This window comes from Capsicum annuum, chromosome 10 (assembly GCF_002878395.1).
Source record: "Capsicum annuum cultivar UCD-10X-F1 chromosome 10, UCD10Xv1.1, whole genome shotgun sequence".
Taxonomy (NCBI): domain Eukaryota; kingdom Viridiplantae; phylum Streptophyta; class Magnoliopsida; order Solanales; family Solanaceae; genus Capsicum; species Capsicum annuum.
This window is the reverse complement of record NC_061120.1, coordinates 80,662,082-80,681,929: the sequence shown is the minus strand read 5'-3', so window position 1 is coordinate 80,681,929 and position 19,848 is coordinate 80,662,082. Positions and strand designations below refer to the sequence as shown.

The following is a 19,848-nucleotide window of genomic DNA, read 5'->3' as shown; positions in this document are numbered from 1 at the left end:
CTGTTTTTTTTTTTAATGTTGGTTCGTTTGTTACTTTAGTATATTGCTTGCCTTTTGGTTAATTATACTTTATTTTTGTGGATGTTGGTTCTTTGTTCTGTATCATGTTGCACGACTGTTGGTCTACGGTCTTTTGTCTTGAGCCAGGAGTCTATCGGAAACAGCCTCTCTACTGTTTCGGGGTAGTGGTATGGACTGCGTACATTTTACCCTCCCCAGACCCCACTATGTGGGAATATACTGAGTTTGTTGTTATTGTTGTTGTCATTGCATCGACTTGATATACAGTTGAAATGAGTATTTATGAAACTCTTTGTTAAAATTGGAAATTAACACCTATAAGTAAGGCATTTATCAGTGATTGAATTATTAATTCTTAAGGTAGGAAATCAGTGATGCATTATTTGATGCTGTCTGACCTTCTTTTGAGAATAGATGGTTGTTTTGTTTTGCTGACCCCTCATGCATTGGGACTGCTATATTATATCCATCATGCGTCTGTATGGAGGAAAACATTTAGTGTTGTATTAATTGCATCAATTAATTATGCGAATGAAGAAAAATATTTCTTGAGATCTTGTCCTTTTGATAGCAGAAGGTTAGCCCTCTCTTTTACTTTAGCATTTATAATCCTAGATTTGATTTGGTATGTTACATTTTGATTCTAACATTTGATTTTTTCTTCTTGCAGTGAATACCCGGATGAAGTATGTACTGTCAACTTCAATTGTAAAAAAAATTAGATTTGTTCAATTGTTGTTCAATGACCACCAATATCAACATGACCATTGCTTTTGCCTCTTTCATTAGCAAACACAAGAATTTAGTTTTGCAAATGAAAGTAAATGGTGTGAAGTATATTACTATGTAAGATTTATTCACCTTGATCCTATATTTTCTTCATGGAGAAATTCTGGTAAACAATTAAATAAGTATGAAATGAAACATTTTTGTATAACAATAGTATGTAGATGCCCGTGCTGGGCCTTCTAGTTGTTCTAATAACGGGAGATGGTCTCCTATGACCAAATGCTTCCTAAGCTTGCACGTCACTGTTTGGGGAATTTAGCGTATACTCCTTCCGTCCTATTTTACTTATTTCAAATTTTCTAATTTAATTTTTTATTTTACTTGTCATATTTTACAAATCAAGAAAAGACAATTTTTTTTTTCATGTTTTACTCTTGACATTAATTATTTTTTCTTCAAATTAAAATGTAAACATCATTTAATAGGAGTACTATAGTAAACTAGCAGTGTTATTAATTATTTTTCTTAATCAGTGTGTCATGTTAAATTGGGACAAGTAAAATGTGATGGAGGGAGTAATAAATGAGAATATAAAATGAGATGAAGCACCAATATGTATAGAAGTACGGATACATGTTAGCCTAGCTGAGATTGAGAAGTTGTCATTTGAACAGCTTAATTTCCACCTTTAGAAATAAGCATCATTGTCACATTGATCAACATACGGTATCAAACACTGAGATCTAACTCAAAAACAACTAAGAATTATCGAGAATCCATATATACTGCAAAAAGAGACTGCTGTATATACAGGATATTTATTAATCTTGAACAACATTTACTGGAGGAGGGTCAATTTTCTTGTGATTGCTCGACTGTCCTGTAAAGGTTCTTCCCATGAACTTTTTGGTTTTGCTTAGTCCACTTCTTACTACCCTTACACCAGCACCTAGCCCTGAACCAATGCCACTGCCTGCCACACCAGCACGTGAAGCAGCTAAAGCTGCTGCACCATCAAGGGCTTCCATTGAACTTCCAATCACCCCTTCTGCCTTTAGTTGCTTCCTTTCTTCCATGATCCTCTTCTCTTCCTCGAGAGCTGCTAATTGCTCTTTCTTGTTGAATTCATGATAAAGTATCTGCATTTTTTTTAATCAATGATACCAAGATCATCTTGCCTTAAAGTTTGGCCAGTTCAATCTTTAAAGTTATATATATGACCCATGTCGAAAATACTAAGTTCAACTGAATGCATTAATTATTGAAAGGCTTTATTCATCTGTACTTTGGGGTGGAATCCTATATATATGTGCAGAAACCAAGTATAGATAGAGCTTGATATACATTTAAAACTACTCTGGCAACTCAGGCTCATAACGTCTACATTCTAGATCAGTGACTGTCCTAAAAGGCAGAGAACCAAAAATGGATAGTTAAAACGGAACTTCATGACAAAAACTATAATTTTGTTGTGTACCTTGATGGTAATAGTTCCTCTATCCTTCTTATCTTTGACTTTGAGCATATCATATTTTGGCAGCAACCTTAATTCAATTTCTTTTGGAGTGTCGGATTCAAGCTCATTCAGGGGCAACTTCGTGACACCCATTCGATCATCTTCTCCAATGTCTTCATCAAAGACCTGTTCAAAGTCATGTATGTGACAAGCAAAAACGAATGAAAATTAAAGAGGCTGGATTATCTAAACTAATTTTCTCAAAAGAATGTACAGCATCAGATGGCCAGATTCTAGTAGATTCAGGATAAAATTAAAAAAAATGAGAGATGGATGTAGCAATTAAACCTCTAGGAGAAGAGACTGAGTCTCCTTGTCTTCTGCAATCAACTCAAACGTCTCATCCCAAACAGGATTTAGGTTGTTGTCAATGGTTTTTGTCTTAAACTTAAATAGTGGACGAATATACAAGACCACATATGGGTCAGATTTTCCAATCATTTCTTGGTTCTTTAAGTTTGTAGCCCTCATTACAGTTACTGTTAGCTTCCCCTGTGGCTTAAGCTCCAAATCACTGCATGGAACAGAAAAAACGGTTGAACATTCAGTTGGAGCATTTACATTTCATATTCAGAGGAACATGACAAATTTGGGAAGGCCTTGAAATACAGAAAGTGGAGTATTTTCTCCACCGCGCCAAACAGATTAACAAAAGACAAGTTACTTACAGCACCATGTCAAAAGATAGACGGAAGTAAACCGAATTAATGACAAGAGTTGGAAAATGAGTAAAGATAAGGGATGCACACACACATACACAGAAGAAAACAAAAGGGAGTACCCAACTTCTGCCTATTATTCCAGCGTTACAGAGATTGAAAAAATAAAATGCATGATAATTAGACAGGTGATAAAAGAAATTGTAAAACTGTATACCTAGTATCCACAGGTAAACCTCCAATTGGTACAACGATTCTGTGAGGCCATTCCAGCATATCCGTTACAATTGAATCTACAGTGTCCTTTCAATGAGAAACAACACCAGTGTTAGGCTGAGGAGAAAGATATTAAATAGGAAATGTACTGCTCGACACCATGTTAACACTTACTTCTATCATGTCAGAAAGTCCAGGAAGAGCCGTTAAACTTCCACCAACAGCTTTTAAAGTATAATCAATTCTTGGCTTTGGCTGGTTGGATAAACAGGGTATCAGTCATTCAAATGTCTATCAGGACTAAGCTTCTCATAAATCCAGTTGAGCTATACTTTTACCACATTAAATAGAATTGTAAACCAATTGAGACATTTTAACAAGATGAAGCATACAGATAAATGTACGAAAGTGCAGGTTCACACTTCTATCCTTGTTCTTAGAAGAATCCTGAGTTCTCCTCTCAGACTAGTTCATGCAGCATTATCCTTGTTCTCATACTGTGATCTTGTTCTCTGTTAGTAAAATACTTTATGGTCACTTAAACCATGAGAAAGTCTTGGACCTACTTTAAAGTGATTTTTTTCATTCACTCGTGCTATTATAGTATATCCTTGTCACAAGTCCATTATATGTGATGAAGGGGAGCCTTGGAGTAACTGGTAAAGGGTCTGGGGAGAGTAAGATGTACGCAGTCCATACCGCTACCTCCGAAGAAGTAGAGAGACTGTTTCCGATCCCATGGTTAAAGTTCATGACTTAATATTCATTTGCGTGAAATGATCTGATTTTTATTCATGAATCAAGTCAACATGTCTTACTATTAAAAAAAACTAATCCAGAAAAAGTTAGACATTATGACATTCAAATCTATATATTAACATCTCACCAAGATATTGTTTTATCAAAACACAGTTCAAAGGAACTCTAAATGCTGATCTAAGACAGATCATGAGAAATAGCACCCTTTTCTCATTCTCTCTACATTTGGGGAGGAGGAGCGCGTGTTGACGGGGTGGGTCAAATAGATCCCCTAACCAACCCACCCACCCTCACGCTACCCCACAATTAAAAAAAAAAAAAGAGAGAAAAAGGAAGAGTTAGAAACAGCAGAAATTGAAGAAGATAAGAAGTATATTTTCTTTCATAGGATCTATATATACCTCAGAAAGTAAAGCAACAACAACAGCAGAAATGCAGGGAATTTCCTCAGCTAGTTGGAATATAACACGAATAACAGTGAAGACTTGTAGATCTTTCAACTGCAACCAATTTGGCAAAGGTCAGTGCAACTGCTTCCAAGATGACTCAGTAATCAGAGTAAAATTCTCCTCAGCAATTTAGACAGGTGAAGAGTTGAGGCACCCAACCTGAATGGGTATAGAAGCAACCAGTGCATCAACTTCTATAACAATATTGGGATCGCCACCCCATCGGAGATCAATATCCATAATGATTTGACCCTTTTTAAGGCTTTGAACTCGAATACCTGCATTAATTAAGATACATGCTTCAAAGAGGGAATCACACATGATTAATGTTAAATGTGGAGATAACCTTAAACAAATAGACTCTACTTTTACTAAGAAATGTCCCATCCAGATACATTAATTTTATTGCTCTGGAGTATGAATTAATTAGCAATGGAGAAATCATTCAGCATGTGCTTATAGATTCTCCAGTAGAATGTCTAATAAAAAAAACATAACAAATTAGTGGATAGGTTTATGTTACCTTCAATTTTAGGAGCCACAGTTCCCAAGGACAGTTTGCTGAACTTCATTGAAGAAATTCCAGGAGGCCGATAATCTTCTAAAATAGGTTCAACAGAGTCTTTAATGATAGCTTCTCCAGCCTGCACAATGACATATTCAAGAGATTAGATTTAGGGTGTCGCAAAATGGAGATTGAATAGTACAAACAAGTTTCTACCATGACAAGGAGACTACAGATGTTGCTTATCTAACTAGAAATTTACATTGGCATAAAAAATATTTCCAGAGGAGTCTTAAATTTCAAATTATCCATCATAGCAGATGAGGTACATAAAATCAAATATCCAGTCTCATTGCACTGAGGAGTCAACTAAAAACCGTAGAAAAACAGAAGTTCCATTTGCTCAAATTTATGAAAAAGAGCATCTATCCTTTTGCACTCTCAACCTATCTTTCACACTTAATTTCACCTTCAATACCATGTCGTTCACATAAAATATAATGGGGGCACTGCCAAGTCATTAAACAACTTTGATATGTAGAAGCATAGTATCAAATACAAATATATGAATCAAAATTCTTATAGATTATGTTACTGATCAGCATCATCATAAATGTCCTCTGCATGCTATAAGTTCTTATAGGAACAAGTTCTATAATACACAAACAGTGGGATTACTAAGACATGGTGACTATTGAAAGACAAATTGTCTAGAGGGGAAAAAAGATTTGGAGATCATTACAAGAAATTTTTACTCAATATGCTGATAATCAAAGAGAACCTCCGACGTATTTAGATACATCATACCCACAAAGTAAGCATGATTTTTATTGAAGTTACAAGACCTGATTTACAAAGAAAAAATTGCACAGGATACCAAAGATAGGTGTAAAAGCTTACGTCGGCAACAAATGGCCATAGTTTGCTCAATTGTTTGTTCAACCACTTGACCTGCCAGCGTGAAAGAAATATGAGAACAGTCCCATTAATAATTCCTGATATAACATAGTTTATTTCTTTAAATTAGAGACGATTAACTGGGCTAAAATCATCTTAACTGGGCTAAAATCATCTTATTTCCCCTTGAAATACACCACCAGTCCTTCTGCGTCCCCCCACATAAAAATCAAAACAAAGTTACTACAGTCCTGATCATCAGATTCCAAAGGTAGAACCTACCTTCACCAACTTTTATTTCTCAAGCCATAAGACACTATTACTGGCTATAGAATAGACAAGAAAATTTTCTGCAGCTGAGCAAAGGATTAACCCAATTGTTCTTCACATTACAATGATGATAATGTAGAGAATAGCAGAAGAAAGGTGTAATTGGGGACCTTCTGCTAGCCCAAGATTGTTAAAAAAGAAGAGGAAGCTATGTAAAGAGAAGGAAGAACTTTAATATGGAGAACATTACTTGAATTGGTTTTATCGTTGGTCGTTTCTTGGTTGGTTACAAATGTGCAAGACCATCCCTATTTATACTTATTGATGGATAGTTCTAGAAAATCTTCTAGATACATCTACAAGAAAAACCTAGTGAGTCTTATCTTCTACCACTACTTTAGAATATCTAGATAATTCTACAAGAACAATCTAGACAACTTTTATCTTCTAGTTATCTAAGAGTAATCTAGATATTTTTCTAAGATAATTAAATACTATGTTAGAATATTCTACAAGCTTAATAGAAAATCTATGATTCCAAAAAATCATCTTTACTATTTTTCACACTCCCCCTTAAAGTGATTTTTTGGAAGCTACCCTAAGCTTGTCGCAGAAGAACTCAAGCGAAGCTTTGAACCACGCCTTAGTGAAAATCTTGGTAGTTTATGCGTAAGTCCTCTTGCTTCTTCAAATGATGAATATTTCTCGTTAATGATTGGCCCTGCGAAGAGACAAGAATCTGTATTGACAAATTTTTCATCTCTATAGCGAGATAGCTTGACAATAGTCCTCTTTGCCCTTTGAGAACCATATGAATTATCACTTTGCTGAGTTTTATCATGTTGGGTTCTCAAACTCCCTTTTTTTCTGAACTCCGCCACAACTTCATTATCTGGAGACACACATGCGATGGAAAAGTTTGGAGTTCTAAAACTGATCCATAACACAAGGATGTTTCATCTGTATTAGTCTCCTCAATTGATTTGATGATGATTTGATCATTAATTTTTTGTGAAGCCTCGGTATTATAACAGAATCCACCATTAGATTTCGTTTCTAGCCTTTCAATCATATTATATGTCTCTCCATCTGAAACTGGGGCTTTAATTTCAACTCCATCGTTCATTGAATCTTTGGCTTCTTCATAAACTTTTAATATTTGCTCTGAGCCAGTGATTGACCTTGATACGATAGGTGACTGATCAGAGACTTCAACTTCCACTTCATTTCCCTTAATGCTTTCTCCGATAAAGTCATCATTGGCATATTGATTTTCAGACACTGTCTCCTCAAAATCTACTTCAACATCTTTCACGTTCAAACTTTTATGGCCAATTTTAGGATCTTCTTCTTTGATTTCCTCGATAGCATCTACCACATCTCCAGTCTGAATGTCTTCAGTATCTTCTTGCTTCTTATTGGTGCCTTCATGCTCCACATGATAGATTGTATTAGATTCGATCCAATCTCTTTCCAAATTTATGGAAGCGAAGGCATCTATTGCTCGACTCTCAGCTGCTAAGCATTTTCCCCATTCTTCTTCTTTAACAACTTTTGTTTGAGCCATATTACTCTCCTTGGCTCGGCAATATCTTCTTATATGTCCTGTTTTGCCACATCGATAACATTTGAGAGGTTTTCTACTGTAATCGTTAAAACACTCTTCCTTCTTTCCAGGTGAAATCGAACCACCTAAGAATTGAGAGTGAGACATATCTTTTATTTTTCGTTTAACATTCCTCTTGTGTCAGCTACAAGAGCATTTCCTTTCCTTTCTTTGACAAATTCACCAGCCAATTGTTTGGCTAGTAACTCCTGTGACGACAATAAATTTTCAAATTCCTCCAAGGATGGTTGTTGAGCCCATCCCTGAATTGATGTCACAAAGGGAATACATTCTAGTTTCAAAGTACTAATGATAATTCTTCTCATTCGTGCTTCAGAGATAGCCTCACCGAATTTAATAAATAGATCTCAAAACATAAATTCTTAATCCTTAAGAAATACTCGGCAATTGAAAGATTACCTTGGTTGGCGTTAGCCAATTCATTCTCCAATATTTGTAGCCGAGCTTCATTCTTCTTGTTGAATAACTGATCGAGGGTCCTTCATATTTCATGAGCTGATTTTCACCTTATAATATGATCGAGTAAGCTGGAGGATATATATCTCTTCAATATGAACTCCGCCATCGCATTATTCTGCTTCCACTTCTTGTATGCACGATCATGTTTCAATCCGTCGTTCGGAGGACTTGTGTTACTCCCGTTAACAACAACAACATCCCATAAATCCTCAGCCACAAGGTGTGATTCCATACATGTCTTTCATACCTTATAATTGGACTGATTCAACAACTCCATTCCCAGTCCATTAACACGACTGCTTAAATCCATTCGCACAAACAGTTGAATCGACCTCAAACCCGATCTTGAAATAGACATAAGTCAATCTATGACTTTGCTCTGATACCATGTAGAGAATAGTAGAAGAAAGGTGCAATTGGGGAGACCTTCTACTAGCCCAAGATCGTTAACTAAGATCGGAAGATTCAACTAAAGAAGAGGAAACTATGTAAAGAGAAGGAAGAACTTTAATATGGAGAACACTACTTGAATTGGTTTTATCTTTGGTTGTTTCTTGGTTGGTTACAAATGTGCAAGACCATCCTATTTATACTTATTGATGGATGGTTCTAGAAAATCTTCTAGATACATCTACAAGAAAAATCTAGTGAGTCGTATCTTCTACCACTACTCTAGAATATCTAGATAATTCTACAAGAACAATTTAGACAACTTTTATCTTCTAGCTATCTAAGAGTAATCTAAATATTTCTCTAAGATAATTAAATACTATGTTAGAATATTCTACAAGCTTTAATCGAAAATCTATGATTCCAAAAACTCATCTTTACTATTTTTCACAGATAAGACTCACTTAATCAAATGTTGGAGGAGAAAAGACATCTGTAAAAGTTGCATTTGAACAATTAATAGGAGTTGACGTGCATCTGATATTTCCGGTAATTTTCAGCATCTCTTCCAGAGATAGGAAGATTTCATTGATCTGGTTTGAAAATATGGTGGGGTTAATGACACCATAAGCTCTTCTGTCAATATGTTAAAAACATCTACCCAAAATGAAATAGATTGTTTGTCTTAAATATTGAAATGTTAATTAGACATTGTAGCGCTAAACTAGTCAGCTTTCTGCATTAAGAGTTATATCAACAGATGGCAGAATTAAAGCTTTTTAGAGCTATGAACGTCAGAGATCATATGCAGGAGAAACCAGAAAAAATAAAGCTAATATCCAACCTGTTCAAAAACTGGGAATGATATCCATTCAGGGAACTTATCACCACATATTTTCTTTAGATCATCCCTGTTGAGGCAGCCCATTAGTTGTACATCCACTGCCTGTTAAAGCATTAAAATACAATGAAGAGATAAATACCAATCTTTCAGAAAGGACAGCAACATTGCATATGTGCATTTAATTGTCGTTCAACAAGCATGATGAGGAGCACCATATAAAATTCGACGTCTACTTTCAAAGCAACCACAATGGCTAGTTCTTTCTCTTGTACCAAGAGCACATAGCAGAAGTGAATAACTATTCTATTATAGAAAAAAAATTCACTACAACCTAGCAACGTTACAATAATTTGAGATAAAACGGATCTATGCCATGTGCAGAGTATAAGAAAATGACCCATTTTATGTTTAATTTTGACTAGCAACTTTCGATAGTAAGTAGCTTCTTAAAGGTCCTCAGTATACTGATTGATGAAAATCTTAAAATTCAAAACTGAAACTGTTTCACAAATGTCACCAGCAATCTGTATTCTACTAGGCACCTGAGTGGGGGCGGACCCAGGTAAGCCCGAGGGGTTCATCTCGATGTTAAAATTATCTTTTATGTATATATAGTAAATGTTAAAACACCTTTTACTTTTTCGTATGTTTACTTCTTCATATTTTGAACCACTGAAAATTCGGGCTCCACCGTTACACTTAGGCTTCATATTTGTGTATATTTTCTTTTAGCAATGCATGCCCTAGTCCATCAGAACTACCAACTTGACTTATATATTCAAAAACACTCATCCAAAAATCATTACCTATTTTAGTCAATTTACACAAAATACTCCTCTCCTAACAATTTTTCAGGAGGAAATTACAACATTACAATATGCAAATTGAAACGCAACAGAAATACTTTCAAACCTTGGCGATTCGCTTGTTACTTCGATACCTCATCATATATTGCCAACCGGACATTGTACCGATCCCACAGATCATCCCCATCAAAATCCCCGAAATCAAACCCATTCTATATAATATCTGACTATAAACAAGGACGAATTTCTGTATAGACAAAAGAAGACGACCGAATGCAAAAATCACACACAGAGAAGAGGAAGAGGGATTGGTGAAATTCAGAATCAGCAAGTGACGCGTGGAAAACAAACAGACTCCTAATTGAAAAAATTATTATTATTATTTCGATAGAGGAAGCCACGAGCCAAAAATTCGAAAGGTGGTTGAGACAGTTAGTTAGTCGTCAGGGGCAAACTTGTCAGTTGGTCCTTAGTTTGTTATTAAGAACTGACTTTAATTAATATTTCTTTCCTTGCAAATTTGGGTGAGCTGGAAATTCTGTTATCTGTTGCAATAAAAGCAGGTAAGATGGTACTCGCATTTTCTCTGTTTGGAATTGCGTTGGTTTTTGCTTAACAATTTCATATATGAGTATTTTTTTTGATATAATTTCAAATACGGAAACGGATAAATATATCCTCGAATTATGATAAATGACACGTATATATCATTCGTCATATTTTGGGTATGTATATATCCTCGAATTATGATAAATGACACGTATATATCATTCGTCATATGCCCCAACTGTTAATGAAATGATACGTATATGCCCCTCACACTAACGATAGAGGCATATGTATACTTAAAATACGACGGAGGGTATATACGTACCATGAATCATAGTTCGTGTCACACCCTTTTTTCGTTAGAAGGAATCGAAGTCGAAGAGTTTTTCCAATTAAAATGACGGTTTTGAATAGGGATTATTTTTATTTACAGAGTCGCCACTTGGAATTGAGTTATGGTGTTTCAAGTCGCCTTATTGAATCCCTAATAAAAAAGAAATGACTCTTTGTTGGTCTGCAAAAATAAAAGATCGGGTAAGAAATTCTGTTGACCGAGGGGAAGGTGTGAGGCACCCCTCAAGTCTCATGGTTCTAGTACGGTCGCTTTTATTGATTTATCTTGACTTAAACTATTTTGAATAAATTGTGTTTGTAGGCCTGGATTCGCTCAATTTTCTTATACCGATAATATCTGCCTATATCTCTTATATTAAAATAGTGAAAGTTATTTTTCAAACGATCTTTGCCAAGGTGCATTATTGCATCCTTGAATTAGTTTTAAACGTCTAAGAAAGATGCATACGCCACATTCTTAATTGAGACAAATATTTCAAGCATGCCTAAAGCTCATCTAGCGTAAAAGGCATTTGCTCGTCTTTATCTTATAAACTCGAGATAATTTTATCTTATCCATTTTTAGTCCTTTTTTTTTTTCAAATTTTCAACGTGTCTTGAACTAATTCGCAACTCACCTCGCTCCCTTACAAATATTTTTCCTCTCGTTTATTTTTCTTTAATAGTAACAAGTCTTGAATAATTTCGCAACAAACTTGTTTTATCCCACATTAATAATTAATTGGGAATCACGTATGGTATAACCAGAATTCAACTAAGCAAAACTATGAAAAAAAACAGTTTAAGACAATACGAATTAAACTTAAATAAGAATTTTATTGCCTTAGTGACTACATTAAATTAAATTAAGAAAAATAGGCGAGGACAAAATTCATCAGTGGCTCAATCATATTCATTCTAAAAAAAAAAAATCAAAGTTATTAATTTTCCTAGCAATTTTATTCAAATAAAATTAGATCCAACAATATTTTTCTACTTTTCTCTATACATGTTTTCCTCTCTTCTGTTTCTTGTATGCGTGTGTTTTTTTTTTTTTTTTTTTTTTTTTTTACTTTTTTACTAATTAATTACTTTCTGTTTTGCATGCTTGCATGGTCTATACATTAATTTGCATGTTAACTAAACATAGCTTTACACTTTTAAGCATTAATAACTTTAAAAATTATCTCATCTAATGTTTGAAACAAATTTAATTAACGTTGATCCAATACAAGAAATAGTTATAAATAATGGTGTAGAGCAAAACTTCATATAAATAATAACTGCATGTAGTAAATAATATAAGAAAACGTTGAGACAACTTCATCCATACTTTGATTCACCATGAAACTTATAAAAAAAATAATTTACGAATTGAATCTGTGTGATGATTTAAACGAATATGAGAATAGAAATGTGTCTCGGAAAACTCAAACAAGACTCCAAACTCAAACTCTAACTTTTCTCTCTTTCTGATTTTTTTTTTCAATCTTTTTTTTTTTGTTCTTATTTTCTCTCCACTGTTTTCTCTTTTGTTGTCTCCCTCTTTTTCGTTGTTCCTTTTTTTACAAGTGTTGTTCTCTTCCTTCTATTTTTTTTCTTTTAAGTTTCTTTTTGATTTTTCTCCCGTGTGTTTTCCTTGTCCTCTCGAGAGTGTTGTAGTGTGTGTGTTATATGTATAGTGTGTGTAGGGTGGGAAGTTGAGGGAGTTGAGAAAAAGGTGAGGCTGGTTGGGTAGTTTAGGATAAGATTTATAATTAATTTTTTTAAATAATATATCAAAATAAATAATAAAATAAAAGAATATTAATTTTTATATTTTAAAAAAATACACTAAAAGTTTATAAATAATCTAAAATAAAAATAATTAAGATAATACTAAAACTAGTAGACTATTTATTACAAAAAATGGAATATATTTTGAATTTTTCATATTATTTTAAAAATAAAAATAAAATATCTCAAAATTTAGCTTTATTTATTTATTTTTAAATAAAACCTATAAAAATGAAATAAGAGATAAAATAAATATTGGACAAAATATAAATATTTAATGTCGAAAATAAGGTTAAAACTCGGGAAGGGTAAAAAATTACGTGTCTACATTTTGCCCCTCTGTGGGAAATCTTGAAGTGTTTTCATACAAAGAAGTAGACAAAGAGATGATTTTTGATCTTCAATTATTCAAAAAATGAGGATAAAGAAAAAAATGCGATCGAGTCCTGGTTTTGGACAGCCTACATATTCCAAGTTATAAGAAAATCAGGTTACGTATAGTTCAAAAAGACAAAACGGAAAGATAATGAGCTAGAGGTCGAGTCAGGTTCCATCGAGTTTCTGATTCGCGGCTTCTGCTTTTACATATAAATGAATAACAAAAATCGAAAACGAAGATATAAGTAAAAGATCCTATCTATTCAGCTTTTCTGAAATCTTGACTTGAATTTCATGACTTTAACTTGAAAATTCACCCTATTCTTCATGCGGACTACTGACTTGCTACTGATAATGTTCACCCTATTCTTCAGGCAAGCTCCTGACTTATTTTTTCTTCACCCTGATCTTCAAACGGGCTCCTGTACTTGCTATTTCTTCACCCTGTTCTTCGGCGGGCTCCTAGACTTGCTTTTTCTTCACTCGGTTCTTCAAGCAGGCTCCTGACTTGTTATTTCTTCACCCTGTTCTTCAGGCGAGCTCCTGAACTCAAAATAAAAGGTGAACAAGAAAATAAAAGTCCCATTATCCAGGAGGGTCCTGAGCAGAAAGTAAAATTCAATAAACATGAACAAATTTTTTGCCCTAGTTTGTACTAGATAATTTAGTGAGTATCATTAGATCTCAACTTTTGAAAATTACAGTAAAGAGGGTAAATCAAGGCCCTGTTAAAGAAATGCATCTCTTCAGAGCAAAACTAATGATCAAAATTAGGAAGTGTGTCTCTTAACACATGAAACTCAAATTACTCAGACAAGAAAGTGCGTCTTCTAGGGGTTAAATGAAATGATTCAACTAGAAAGTGCGTCTTTTAGGAGTGTAGATTCAAGTTAGGAAATGCGTCACCTAACCAAATAAAATTTAAACTACCCAGACAAGGAAGTGCATCTCCTAAGGATTAAATGAAATGACCCAACTAGAAAGTATACCTATATCTTCTAGAAATCAAGGGGAATGACTCGACTAAAAGATATATCTTATAGGAATCAAGGAGAATGACTTGACTAAAAGGTATATCTTATAGGAATCAAGGGGGATGACTCGACTAAAAGGTACGTCTCATAGGAATCAAGGGGAATGACTCAACTAAAAGATACGTCTTATAGTAATCAAGCAGAATAACTCGACTAAAAGGTATGTCATATAGGAATCAAGGGGAATGACTAGATTAAAAGGTACGTCTTACAGGAATCAAAGGGAATGACTTTACTAAAAGATACATCTTATAGAAATCACGGGGAATGACTCGACTAAAAGGTACGTCTTATAGGAATCAAGGGGAATGACTCGACTAAAAGGTACGTCTTATAGGAATCAAGGGGAATGACTCATAGGAATCAAGGGAAATGACTTGACTAAAAGATATGTCTTATAGGAATCAAGGGGAATGACTCGACTAAAAGGTACTTCTTATAGGAATCAAGGGAAATGATTCAACTAAAAGGTACGTCGTATAGGAATCATGAGGAATGACTTATAATGCCCCGAGTCTGCACCCCGGACACTAGACGACGCTCATAACCCCAAAGGACCACCAGCTAACCCATGGTTGGCACCTTCTGTGAGCACTGAATAATAATACTAAAATAATACAAAAAATAGGTTGAAATGCCATAAGGTTCATAATCTGAAAAAAAATACTGAATACTGATAAATAAATACTGAAACCTGCACATCTGTCTGAAATAATATAGCCTAAAAGCCTCTAACTGTCTGAACATGGAGTTGATGGGACAAGTCCCTAACTAACTCCGACTACTGAATATACTGAACTACTAAAATAATAACTCTATCCTTGAACTATAAGAACTCACCACTAAATCTGTTGCTGATAGGTTGGGTTGCTAAGTACGGTCAGGATCCTGTGTGTCTGAACCTATGATATAAGAAATCATAGCGCAAAAGAAAGAGTATGCATCAGTACTTTAAATATACTAGTATGCTAAGTGAGGTAGGCTGATATGCAAGGGTTCATATGCATGAACACTAACTGACTGAGTAACATGAGTATAAATGAATAAGAGTACATATATATACGAACTACTGTAAATACTGATTATGCAATATTGCATATAAATCTACTTTTGCTATAACTGAGATCGCTGATAACTGAATTACTGATAACTGAGTTACTGATAATTGGATGACCATTTTTGAAAGTACTGATTCTGTAGAACTAAACTAAGTTCTTTACTGAGTTGGATGACTGTGTCTGACAGTTCTAATTTTGAAAACAGATCTGAGGTTTTATATTGAGTCTGAAACTGAAACTGTAACTATAGGAGTGTTCATCTAACTGACATACCACAATTTTAAACTAAGTTGGGGTCCAACCTGTGACCTAGTTGGAAGGGTGTTAGCACCTTGCTAAGGGATACTAGCAATGGCTGAGAGTTAACCCTATCTGGCAGGAAGACATTTCGTCAACCCTAGCTGGCAGAAAAACTCGTATGAGATGTATTAACCCTTATCTGGCAGGAAGATATCTCAACCTATGCTGGCTACATAGTTATGTAACACAGGGATTGCTACTAAGGGCCAAACCCTTTATTGATAAGAATGCCCCCATCCATGGGTTCACTCGATGCTGATTCCTACTTCTAATTGAACTGATTGCTAGACTGTACTAGGCTTGACTAAACTATTACTGATCGTCCTAACTGACTAAACTGGACTGAGTTCACTAAGTTCTATTAACTAACTGAATACACTATTCATGATACTGAGTTGAACTGGACTGATACTGAGTTTCACTGATAACTGACTGAGTACTACTGTTTATGACATTACTGAGACTATTCTATAACTATTGTAGCTCTAGGTAAATAGCTAGATTTTTTGGGTATTGAATACCCCTAGGACTCGAAAGCATAGAAAGTAAAACATGGCATGATCTTGAAAAGCATAACAATAAATATTTGTTAACAATACATTCACCTAGGCATCTTGTTAAACACTTAAGATACATGAACTTGTACGTGAATAGGACCACATGATGACATATCATGATTTCACTAGTCAATTTACATAGACATTCTATCAAACACTTAGGGAGCATAGTTATTTAACATGAGGATAGTCAACACATGGACATCATAGATGCAATAATCAATAGTAATTTCAAGGGTTTAACATGAAAATCATATAATTCACCACACATGCTAATTTAATTTCATGAAATTTGTAGTAAATCATGGATTAAAACCCAAATAATATCATGATCATGAAAACAATCAAGTTCAACACGAAATTCATGAAAGCAATCAACTTATAGTTTTAAAAGAGGTACTTGAACTCTAAGGGTGGAAGGAAATCCTTAGATGAAACCTAATATACCTTGGTAATCAAATTCGTGAAGATTGATGGTGTGTTCTTGAAGCTTGAATTTGAAATTGGATGCCCTAGGGTTTGTTCTTGATAAAATTTGAGAGAGAATGAGTGATTTAGCCTTTAGGATGGTTTAATTTCCTATTTTAGGGCTGAATAAAAATGAGAAAACGACCCTAATACTCCTCTGGATACGGACTTTTAATTACTGAAAATGATCACAACAACGCACAGATAGATGCACCGTGTTGATGAAGTCGATGCGATAGCCACCACACCGCGTCGAGTTCATATTGTGTCACTGGAATTTAAACTCTGACACTGAGGAAAATATCCATCGACGCAATGGGCAATGTAATGCGTCAAAATCGCGTCAACCTACTATTTTGGTCACCCAAACATGTTTCAAATGAGGTCAGAAAAATCCGAAACTCATGCAAAGTGTCCTATGGACATACCTGATTATGATTCAATCCAAGGATCGATATTTTAAGGTCATAAGGGTCGCAAAATAAGATCGCCAATTTATGAAGGCTTAAAATGATTCTAAGTATAAATACTTAGCTGAAATTTCTAAGTCTGAGACCTCTTTTCATGCTCTAAAGGACTGAGTTAAGCTAGGATTTTGTGGGGTTTAAAAATATCTCCCCCTTGTGAACATTCACCCTCGAATGAGACTGACTAAGCTGAGAATACTGATAGACTGAGTTTATATACTGAACATACACAACTGAAGCATAATTACATGACTTAAACTACTGATATACTGAGTTTTCATACTGAACATGCATGACTAAAGCGTGACTGAATTTTGAACGAATGAAACATAACTAAGCTGTTTCATGATGATATTCTTGATATGAGGATGTTATGCAACTAAAACTGATACAGAGTTTTTAAAGGTAATTTGAGAATGGAACTGAGTAATTTCAAGAAAAATTGTTACCTTGAGCTGAGTTTGAGTTTGTGGAGATGAGGTGAGGATACTTGATCCGCATATCTACTTTTGCTTCCTAAGTAGCTTCCTCCACAGACTGATTCTGCCAAAGAACTTTGACTAGAGGAACTTCTTTGTTCCTCAATTTGATAACTCGATGATCAAGAATTTTGACTGGAACTTCTTCGTAAGAGAGACTATTCTAAACATCTATACCCTCTATAGGGATTAGAACTGCTGGGTCACCAATGCATTTCTTAAGCAAGAAGACGTGAAACACTGGGTGCACCGAAGCTAGGTCTGAAGGCAACTCAATCTTGTCAGCTACCTTTCTGAAATGGCTGAGAATTTGGTAAGGACCGACATATCGGGCACTAAGCTTCCCCTTCTTGCCAAACCTCTTCACTCCCTTCATAAGAGAGATTTTCAAATATATATAATCACCAATCTTAAACTCAAAATCCATTCTTCGTACATCTGCATACAATTTCTGTCTGCTCTAAGCTATCTTAAGCCTTTCCTTGATCAACTGAACTTTTTATAAGGTATCAAATACTAAGTTAGGCCCTACCACTGTGGCCTCACCTACTTCAAACCAATCGATGGGAGATCTATATCTCCTTCCATAGAGCACATCAAACAGAGCCATCTGAATGCTGGTATGATAGATGTTGTTATATGCGAACTCAATTAAAGGAATGTGGTCATCCCAACTACCCTTAAAGTCAATAGCACACGCTCTTAACATATCTTCTAAAGTCTAAATGGTCCTTTCTTCTTGACCATTTATCTAAGGATGAAAGGTTGTACTGAGGTGAACTAGGGTACCAAGACCTTTCTAGAAGGCTTTCCAGAAATAAGAGGTGAGTTGTGTACCTCTATCTGAAATGATGGAAAACGGAATTCTGTGAAATCTGACCAACTTTCTAACATAGAGTTTGGCGTAATCCTTGGATGAATAGGAGGTGTGAACTGGTAAGAAATGAGCTGATTTAGTCATCCTATCCACAATGACCCAAATCAAATTATGCTGATGACGAGTATGGCGCAAACTCATCACAAAATCCATGTTCACCTCCTTCCACTTCCAAGTGGGAATACTGAACTCCTGCTTAGATCCACTAGGGTTTTAATGTTAGATCTTAACCTACTGACATGTCAAGCACTTATCTACAAACTCTGTAATGTCTCTCTTCATCCCACTCCACCAATAGACTTCTCATAAGTCATGGTACATCTTGGTGGCCCCAGGGTGAATCGAATAGCGTACACCATCCGCTTCTGCAAGAATCCACTATCTCATGCCATCCACACGTGTCACACATAGTCTACCCTGGCAGCATAACACACCATCTCCCCTTGAGAAAAAACCTCTAATTTTTGATCTCTGATTGACTCTTTTAGCTTAACTAGACTGGGATCCTTGTCCTGCTTTTCTTTTACTTCGGAAACCAGAGATAATTCCGAACTACTCTAAACCCATACACTACTCTCTGCTGAATCGACTAAGGGAACACCTAGTCGAGAAAGATGATGAACTTCCTAAAGCTGATGAACTTCCTGAACTAACTTCTTCTTACCATCCTCCACGTGAGTAACACTACCCATAGACATCCTAGTGAGAGCATTAACTACTACATTTGCCTTACTCGGATGATACAGAACACTTATGTCATAGTTTTTTAAAAACTCTAACCACCTTTTTTTATGCAAGTTCAGGTTTTTCTGAGAAAAAACATACTGTAGTCTTTTATGGTCTATGAATACATTGAAATACACCCCATATAGATAATGTCTCCAAATTTTTAAGGCAAACACTACCGCTGCTAACTCAAGATCATGAGTGGGATAGTTCTTCTCATGGGGCTTAAGATGTCTAGAGGCATAGGCTATGACCTTACCTCTCTTCATCAAAAGACACCCTAAACCAACTCTAAAGCATCATAATATACCACAAACCCGTATGAACCATCTGGTAAAATCAAAACTGAGGCTGTAGTGAGTCGAGTCTTCAAATCATGAAAACTCTTCTCACAAGAATCTGACCACTGTAACTTGACTTTCTTCTGAGTCAATATGGATATGGGGGATGTAATAGACAAAAATCCCTCAATAAATCATCGGTAATAGCCAGCCAAACCTAAGAAACTCCTGATATCTAACAAAGAGATAGGTCTGGGCTAGTTTCTTACTGCTTTGATCTTTTAAAGATCAACTCTAATGCCATCACCGAAAATGATATGACCAAGGAAATCTACTGACCTTAGCCAAAATTCGTATGTACTAAATTTGGTGAATAACTGATGGGCTTTGAGGGTCTGTAACACTATGCTGAGATGGT

General features: G+C 35.2%; 1 protein-coding gene across 1 annotated transcript; it reads right to left on the bottom strand.

The window, feature by feature from the left end:
* Positions 1-1,346: 1,346 nt before the first annotated feature.
* Positions 1,347-10,584, bottom strand: LOC107844850 (calcium-dependent lipid-binding protein-like). Its single transcript, XM_016689192.2, has 11 exons — positions 10,254-10,584; positions 9,342-9,443; positions 5,755-5,805; positions 4,873-4,993; positions 4,509-4,627; positions 4,302-4,400; positions 3,316-3,396; positions 3,143-3,228; positions 2,555-2,780; positions 2,228-2,392; positions 1,347-1,889 (listed from the first exon to the last, which is right to left on the bottom strand). Exons 1-11 carry the CDS (start codon positions 10,356-10,358, stop codon positions 1,572-1,574), a joined length of 1,473 nt encoding a protein of 490 aa, XP_016544678.1. The 5' UTR covers positions 10,359-10,584; the 3' UTR covers positions 1,347-1,571.
* Between the last annotated feature and the right edge of the window lie 9,264 nt (positions 10,585-19,848).